At 41.1% G+C, this 8,907-nt stretch overlaps 1 protein-coding gene across 1 annotated transcript; it reads right to left on the bottom strand.

Moving 5' to 3' along the window:
* Positions 1 to 193: 193 nt before the first annotated feature.
* Positions 194 to 6,831, bottom strand: LOC119325373 (dynamin-related protein 1A-like). Its single transcript, XM_037599126.1, has 12 exons — positions 6,652 to 6,831; positions 6,220 to 6,283; positions 6,031 to 6,135; positions 5,817 to 5,918; positions 5,639 to 5,689; positions 5,505 to 5,566; positions 5,237 to 5,327; positions 5,007 to 5,071; positions 4,697 to 4,891; positions 3,298 to 3,367; positions 1,259 to 1,509; positions 194 to 606 (listed from the first exon to the last, which is right to left on the bottom strand). Exons 1-12 carry the CDS (start codon positions 6,778 to 6,780, stop codon positions 220 to 222), a joined length of 1,572 nt encoding a protein of 523 aa, XP_037455023.1. The 5' UTR covers positions 6,781 to 6,831; the 3' UTR covers positions 194 to 219.
* Between the last annotated feature and the right edge of the window lie 2,076 nt (positions 6,832 to 8,907).

Raw genomic sequence — 8,907 nt, 5'->3', positions numbered from 1 at the left:
GGGGGGCTTTACCGACAACAAACTACTCCCTCGGGTCTTTTTTACTCTGCATATAAATTTTGTTTGAAGTTAAAGTACCTCTACTTTGATCAAACTTATGAAATAAAAACATCAGCATTGACAATATCAAATCAACTTTTTTAGATTCATTATGCAATGTAGTGTCATGGAATATATATTTGGTATTGTAGATGTTCATATTTTCTAATATATATTTGGTCAAACTTTGTAAAGTTTGACTTGACACAAATCTAATATACGGAGTAAAAAGGACCGGAGGGAGTACAATCTATCTTCTTCCTGGGCACCTCGGTCTCTCTTTCTCCTGGGCACCTCGGTCTTGAGCCTCTTGGCAAGAAGCAACTTGATCATCAAGTCATCTCCGGCCTCAAGCATCGAGGAAGCGGCTGCGGAAGCAGCTTTCTGGATTGACAAACGCTTTGTATTTGAAACCTCCCCAATATAAGTCTTGTCTTCCAAGACAACTGTGGAAAGCCAGAGTGTCCTCTGGATCCCTCCAGCCACCTTGGAGGACGCATACACTGGGTCTGCAACCTTCTTCTTGCATGCGTATTGTAGCAGAAGTCCAACCTTGCATATTGTATCCTGTACAGAAGAGTAAGAGTGAGTTTCTAAATGCTATGTAGCGATGGGTGAGATTCTAGGAACATGCATGTACAATTTATTATGACAAAGGCGAAAGAACCTTTCGATGAGGATATTATGTGTACACCCCAGACAACTTCAACCAAGACTAATAATGTTGTGGATTAGTCCTGCATGTTTATTTGTGGCAGCAAAGGAAAACACCTTGTTTACAGAATAATACATGCAGCCAACACTTGAAACAAAGCTAGATGAAAATTGAAGGTTGTAGTTTGGATATGTAGTATAGATATGTTTAGCAGAGCAAGGCGCTCTAGGATGTCCATGCGCAATGATGTGTGACGGTAGTAGCTCATAATGCTAGAGGAGATGCATCTTCACAATGTACACTACATAGATTAGGCACTAATATCGAAAATGAATTTTGCCATTAATCAAATAGGTCCGACAAGCAAATCTTATGCATACCATCAAAGTTTGCAACTATTGAATTAGAATAAGGATCTGCATATGTTGGACATGTATAAAATATGCTTTTCAGCTCTAAGTCTGAACATAAATTTACACACATAAGATGATGATGTTTTGTTGCAATTAAAGCATGTGTGTATCTTGCCTTTAAATCACAAAAGAAGATCGTGATAATGCTTACCTTGTTAAGCAAGCCAAGTAAAGTCTCTAGCGTCTCATTTCCCATCAATGCTGTGTAGGCAACATCCGAAGCATCCTCCTCCGCATCTTTGCGACGGCGGTGACGCGTTGCTGAAACAAACATGTGGCCTTGCACGTGCACTGTGCATTCAAAGTACATGTCATGTGGCTCACCTTCCGTACGCACGTGGTACGTGGGAAATGTACCATAGGCTCTGAGCGTATAGCTTTGCAGCCTGCTTTTCTTTATCACTGCATAAGAGAAGAAGATAATCAGTGACAAACAATTAATCAACTTGGACAATAAAAATACAATCAGTATAGCTTGTTTCTTATAACTGCAAAACATAAGAAATTCCTAGTATTTTCGGTTGCTCCCCCTCCCCCCATCCCCCCTCGCTGCAGCACAACGATCGTAAACACACATAACTAATTAATTAACTGGGACAATGTCTCAAAGAGTCAGATATCCTCAACACAGATAAAGCAAGCTTCCTAACTTTTATGATCAAACAAAACATATGCAAACCATGCAAGTATTATTTTCCAAAACGGAAAATCTAACTACCAATTACGCCATTCACCACAGTAGTTATCCAACCTGAACCATTTCAACAACATTGAATCAAGAAAAACTAGGTGTGGTCCCATGAAGCCTGTGAAGATTACATAACAAGGAAATGAGCAGTATTTTACAAATACAACTGCATGCAACAGAGCTTTACCATCTATATCCCCAAACAATCTAAACACAATATACCCCAAACCATGTGAAATGCTGAACAAATTACCATAAGTGCACCTAAATCGGATATTAAAAATGTATGCACCCTCTGCCACTTGATTTTACAAATGTTGTGGCCCTAGGTCAGACGCTAGCTAACACTTTTGTGCACCACATGTCCAGACAGAACCTTGTTCATTTTGGACCCTCATCACCTTCCCAGATGCACATAACCCAGATTAACATGGACAACAGACAAAGTATTGAAGAATGATACACATCCCATTCAAAATTAGAAGCAAAATGGTTCAACATTAATATCATGGAATTGACAGGGAGTTACATGATGAGTCCGTGCATCACCTTAACTTTGCTAATGCTATAGTCATTTTCCTTTATATATAAAGTGGGATGAAATCCTTTTTCGGTAATGTTACAGTCATTGAAAGTGAGCCCAGGCACTGATCACATTAAACATAGGCCATGAGATCTACAACTCAATGCAATCAGAAAGATCATGCTATATCCATCCTCGAGTCCTACAGAAGCAGATCAACTTGCAGCAACTAGAAACAATGTGCCACATTAAACCACGATATCCCCATAAAAGTAGAGCAACTTGCACCAACTGGACATGCAGTACCAAAATAATAAACCCCAAATATCCCCATGCTGATAAATACCGGGAAATGAATACCAAATATGGGACATTTTTTGTCTTAATAGCAGGCGAGCTGACTCTATGAATGTTCCAAAAGTGGATAACTAAGGTGAACAGAAATCTTGAGTTTGCTCGAAGTGGCTACAAGAGGAGGAACCTAGAAAATGTGCTCCCATAATTTACACATATAGGCAACGAAATCTTCTGTTCTAAAAACTAGATGAATTGTTCTAAACTCAAAATCGAGTACCAGGTCAGCTAGCACCGGTGCAGAAGATAGGCCTTATAGCACCTGCTACCGGTACAAAGGTGTGTGACCACAGGCCCCGAACAACTGAATTAGTTGTATGAATAGTTATGGACTAGTTAATCGAGTCCAGCAGGACAATTACCATGGCATGCTAGTTAATCCAGTATTAGTGATTTGTAGGAGGTTAGTAAACTTCAAATTGATGACTTAAATATAATTAATTTGAAAGGGATGACTCAAGTTTTTTACTCCGACCCAAGACTTTCGCTCCATTACTATGCTAACTATTTTTGCACTAATACATAACCACATGCAAACCAGAAATCATATTTGAAAATAATGGTGCATGTAATGTACCCATTAGCTGTGAAGGAAATAAGAAAAAAAGAGAGAGGAGGAAATCACCTGTAGATTTGATGGAACTTTTAGCGGACAGATAACCACCTACTCTTGTTTTAATATAAGATTCCAAATGCTGCATATACACCAAAAAGAAGTGAAAGATTAAATTATCATAACACACCACCAATTGCAGCATATGCTTGGTCTTGAACATCAAACTTAGCTCAGCAAATCCTACGCAGGTGTCACAAAAAAAAGATGGATGATCCCACAAGAATTAACAACCATACTATAGGCAACACAATGGAAAAAATAGTTCATCTAGAAAATCCAAAGATCATATAATGATAGCAAAGAAAAGCAAAGAACATGTTAGCAAAGAGGCAAATGAATATCCATACAAAGAATGGCAACGGATTTAGAACTTCAACATACTACGACAACTCGCCCAGGAAAAAAAAGCATACTACGACAACACAAAGGCTCAACTCGCTAACACAGAATGTGGCACTGAACTAATGAAATTGATTAAAATTAAAATGGAAGATAAAACCAAACACTGCAAGTGCCTGTCCGAAGGTATGACTGTGACAGGGAAATCTGCTGGCACAAGTAGATCCTAGCGTCTAGATCTTGATTGATTGCGAACAGATGTATGGCTACAAATAAACGTCTTGCAGACCTCAAAGATGAACCAGAACATATGAAGTAGTCTAAACATATGATCTTGTACTAATACACTGTGGGAAATAGAGTACAAATGCTTGAACATCAAACAAAGCTCAACAGATAAAACAGGTCGTACGTGTCAGGTGCCACATCAAGCCAAAAAATGAAACCTCGAGAATAACACCTTTGTTCTAGCAAATACAATGTAAACAGAAGACATCGAAGGCAGATTGTTCAAAGAACACGTGGCCAGTTTAGCAGATGCAAATGAATCAGTACTTCACAGAATGGCACATGGTACTAATTCAAAACTTTGACAAAGAACTTAAAAAACACAATAGGTAACTCCAGATGCTTATTGAACTAATGAGGTGGCACTAAACAAGCCAAATAAATTAAAAAGCGGACACAATCTAAAACTGCTAGTGCCTGCTAGGAACTCGAAAGATAAAAAGGCTACTATAACATGAACATTTTGATCCGATATATCAGACACGGCCAGTGCTTCAAATACAGATTAAATAAAATGGCACAATGACTAGCTTAAGCTCTTGACAATTCTGATAAAAAACTTGACAGGACAATGACTGACACCTGATGTTTATTTAACTCTTGACGTGGGACTAAACTAGTCAAAAACATGAGAATATACAATCTAAAACTGCCAGTGCCTGCCAAGAATTCCAAAGGTAAGACTATTTACACAGGAAAATTTGCCGGACCAAGTAGATCATGGTCAACACCAAGATCCAGATTATGTTAACTTCTTTCTTAAAAGAAGAAAGGGGCATACCTTTCCCAAACTTCTGATCAAATGTTCTAATCCCATTCTATGAGCGAGATGCTTGTATTCTGGTGTGTTACCAAAATAGTCACGCTCTCTACATCTGGCAGAAATTATGTCCATGTTGATGTTAATGTCTTTCTGGGATCGGTTGACAACACCAACCCATGGAAAGTGGAACCGGCAAGTTCTTCCTTCCAGTATCTACACAACTAAACTCAATGAGAGGATCTGGTTCGTACAAATATATGATGGTCAACAATCTGATTATGACATAACAGTAAGGAAAATAGCGTAAATACGCAAAAAAAACACTGACATTAACAACACTTGCTTTGTTCTCCATCAGATCAATTTTGGTGAGCACACCAAGGGTTCTTTCACCTGAATCAACAAAAGGGGGTACATACTTATCATCGGCATCACATTAATCAAATGTTTTGTTACTCAACTTGCTATCACAAATGAAATGATAATATGCTTCATATGCGCAATTTCTTCTTGAGCACCCTAAAAGCATGCTCAATGACTGTAACAACACAGTCATACCTTTTGGGTCAACTTCCCGTGAAATATTGACTGTTTCAGAATTTGAAAGATCTTGGTCGGCTGGAGAAATGGCGAGAATGATACAGTTGGGCTGAAAAGAAAACACCAAAATGCTGAACAAGTTATCATGAGAGCATCTAAGTTGATTATTACAAATATATGCACCCTCTGCCAATGAATTTCGAACGGCAGCATATCCACACACTTGCTTTTACACAGTGCATGACATAATAAATATTATTGTGCATCATAGGCTACAGCAAAATACCTTTTCGATGAATGCTCGAACCATGTTTTCAATTTCCTGAACTATACTGACTGATCCGTCGTCTGATAAGCATAAAGCCAATAGGAAATTATACAATGAACAAACTGAACATCAAAAGACACAAGTTCACATACCAACAGCAATTTTAGTAAGCCCAGGAAGATCAATTAGAGTCAGATTCACAACTGCAAGAATAAAGTGAACAGGTCAGCAAGCAACAATTTTTTTTAAAAAAATTCAAAATTTGAGAACGTGGCTGTTTTGATATTTGATGAAGCAACAATCCAACAGTACATGATCTGAACAGCTTACCGTTTGGGGAAAATATGCTTAAACGGATGGGGACAGATGATATTCCATAAGGAGAGCCGGTTTCTCGGTCAGTTTCATCAACTATCTCCATACTGACTTCAGCTGCAACAATTGCAAAATAATAAGCACAATAGGAAGTTGTGCCATCATATTTCAATACTATGATAATATAAGCATCACATCGATAAAATAAAAAGGGAAGTAGAGCCATTACCAAAATCTTCATACGTTTTGTCGGGTTGATGCAAGAACTTTGCATATTCGGTTCCTTCTTCAGTTTTAAATAGATGCACAATCAAAGGGCGACGGGTGGCAATGCCTGTACACAAATCAAATAAAAAGACAAAGTGTCAATTGAAAATAGATGCAGATAACACCAAACTGTACGAGTTCAAGAAAATACCTGAACCCCTGGGTAGGAAATCCTTTCCAACAATAGCCTCAAGCAGTGATGACTTGCCGGAACCCTATCAAATAATTAGAGGAGTTAGGTTGGAATTTCTACGGCTCATGCTACTGAGAGGGGATATTTCTGTTAGAAATCAGTTGCACCGCCTCCCTAATTGCTAGCTAGACCTAGTCTTTGCTTATCCATGCATGCAGTACGTGTACCAGGCGCCTCCTTAGATATAGGATCACCGGTGCTATTTCTGAACGTGTATTCCTCTCTCCCTCTCTCTCACTTGTAATGCTTCTTATTTACTGCCCCACGGGGAGGAATACGACTGTGATGCATTCTTAGTTCTGCTCATATTCGTTCAATTTCTACGGCTCACTGGTGCTACTGCCAAGCCGCGTCTGCACAAGAAAATCGCGCGGTTCTAAGGGCACGCACCTGGTCTCCCATGACGGCGATGAAGGGCAGCTCGTCCCAGTCAGTGGGGAGGGCGCTCCCCACGTCGTTGTCGGCGAGAGTGGTGCAGGCAAGCTGCAGCTTGTTGACGAGGGACGTCAGGTCCTCCATCGCCGCCGGCGCTGGATCGTATCGGGAGGCGGCGCTGAGGGGTGAGATCGAGGGGGCGAGGGGGACGGGAGACTATCGATCAGCTCAGGCCTTACAGGGTTTAAGTTAGGGTTCCGACTCCCGAGGGTTTATGTTTTTTTTAGGGCCCCTAGGGTTTAAGTTTGAGACAACGAGTTGCCCGTGTGGACTGGCCCGAGGCGGCGTGGGGGCCCAAACTCTAGGCCGCAGATGGCCCACACCTGCTTGACGCTCACAGACGTCAAATAGGAATCACCCCAAAATTTGGCTGATCATCATCATCAAGATTTGCCAATTTTTGGCAAATTTTATGAGATGGTCAAAGTAAGTTGGCGGCTAACCAATTGGTAGCCAAACTTTTGTCTTGCCAAAATGTTGGTTAGCCAATTTTCAGTAACCAACCAATCATGCTCTTAGGTTCTCCCTGAAAAAATAGCCCAAGTAAAAGCATCTACAGTCAGGCCCCTTATATTGGCCATATACGTCCGGACACTAACTAGTCAACAAATCGCTACCAAGCTGACCCCCTCAAACTGGTCCTAGACATCCGAGCTGATCGGCACCCCTCGTATCCATCTCATATCTAGGGAAGATATGAGGAGGCCCATACGCGCGCAGGTGTGTCCATCAATCCCCCCCGGCCAATAGGACCTACGCTTTTCCTCTTCTCTCATCTCCCTCGTGCGCGTTGACCCTCCCCTAGCTCCGCCGCCACCTTAGCTCCATCGCCGTCCCGACCCCACAACTCCGCTAACACTGCCACAAAACTCCTCCCCACAATTCTCGCCGCCCTGGGCATGGTCACCGCTCATATGTCGCGGTGGTATGTCCTGCTCTTCCTGTCATACACATTGCCCTCTATGTGTTCGTCAAAATGTGTGAGTAGTTTTCTGGATTCTTTTGTAGACAAAAAGATGGATTCGTCGAGTTCATCGGATGAGGAGTATCAAGACAAAGAGCTTGATGAATTCATTCAAAAAGAGTTCACTGATTCATCGGATTGGATGGCGAAGATGCTGAGTTGATGATGATGATCAACATCCAGGATGAAATGGAGGGGAGTGGAACCCATTCTGAACTTAAAGGGTTCGATCAAAGGAAGGAGAATTCGAAACCGGGATAGGGTTGTTGAGGCACGACTTTATTTTGACAATGTCCCATTGCTAGAGGCTCTAAGCCTCACAAATCTCGCCCTTAGTTACAACAGGATGGTCAAGTTAAGTGAGTTTCCTAGCAGTACCTCTATACGAGATCTGAAGTTGGGATTTAATTCTGAAAAGGTACGTCAAGATTGTTGCTTTGCAAGCTGTGGCTTCACTTCTTATCTGCCCATCTCACCATATGCTTATTCGTTGCAGATTTGGGTGTCGCCAGAATGTCTGACGCCATGCATGGCATCTGTCTTCCGCCAACTAAGATTTGTGAATCTAGCTAATATTCCTAAAGGGTATGATCTCACTTGGACAATGTTTGTTCTTGAAGTTGTGCCCTTACTGAAGGAGCTATACATGACGGTACGTGCTTATCTAAATATCTTTTTCTCGCACACATGCTTAAGCCTTAAGGTTTTGCAATATTTTCTAACCAGATATAAAAGATGTCTGCTGTATTGATAACTCATTTTTTTAGCTCTGTCATAATTTTTGGCATGCATTTATGGGAATGGGATCATGCATGTTTAACAAAAATGGATGAGGAGAAGAGGAAAGAAGAACCATTTAGTGAACAAGGGTGTAGAGTGGGACTCGGCCATTGCAGATTTCCAACACCACTAGCCACACCCGTCAGCATTGGCTTTAGTGTTTTAAATAGCGGGCCAAATAGCGGCGCCCCTTCAAATCAGCTATAACTTGCTATTTCGCAAGTTTAGCGGGCTATGCCACATAGCGGCACCTGCTCAAACCGCTATAGCTGGGCTATAGCCGGCTATTTAAAACTTCAATTGACTTTGAATCTGAATACTACTTTGTGTGTTATGTCACACGCATTATGCTGGCGGCGGTCAATCTAGCAGACGTGTTCCTTTTTTTGCGGGTAAAGGTAAATTTCTATTACTCAAGGAGGCAAATCAGCCAGAACCACGTTTACAATGTCACGCATACCCGAACC

Source organism: Triticum dicoccoides, chromosome 6B, assembly GCF_002162155.2.
Source record: "Triticum dicoccoides isolate Atlit2015 ecotype Zavitan chromosome 6B, WEW_v2.0, whole genome shotgun sequence".
Taxonomy (NCBI): Eukaryota; Viridiplantae; Streptophyta; class Magnoliopsida; order Poales; family Poaceae; genus Triticum; species Triticum dicoccoides.
The sequence above is the reverse complement of the archived record's forward strand: the minus strand, read 5'-3'. Positions and strand labels throughout refer to the sequence as shown.

Coding starts and splice junctions, on each gene's coding strand:
- LOC119325373 (XM_037599126.1), bottom strand. CDS start 6,780: ATGGAGGACCTGACGTCCCTCGTCAACAAGCTGCAGCTTGCCTGCACC. Junction 6,284..6,651: donor TCGCCGTCATGGGAGACCAG/GTGCGTGCCCTT, acceptor ATTATTTGATAG/GGTTCCGGCAAGTCATCACT. Junction 4,892..5,006: donor ACAAAGCAAGTGTTGTTAAT/GTCAGTGTTTTT, acceptor TTAGTTGTGTAG/ATACTGGAAGGAAGAACTTG.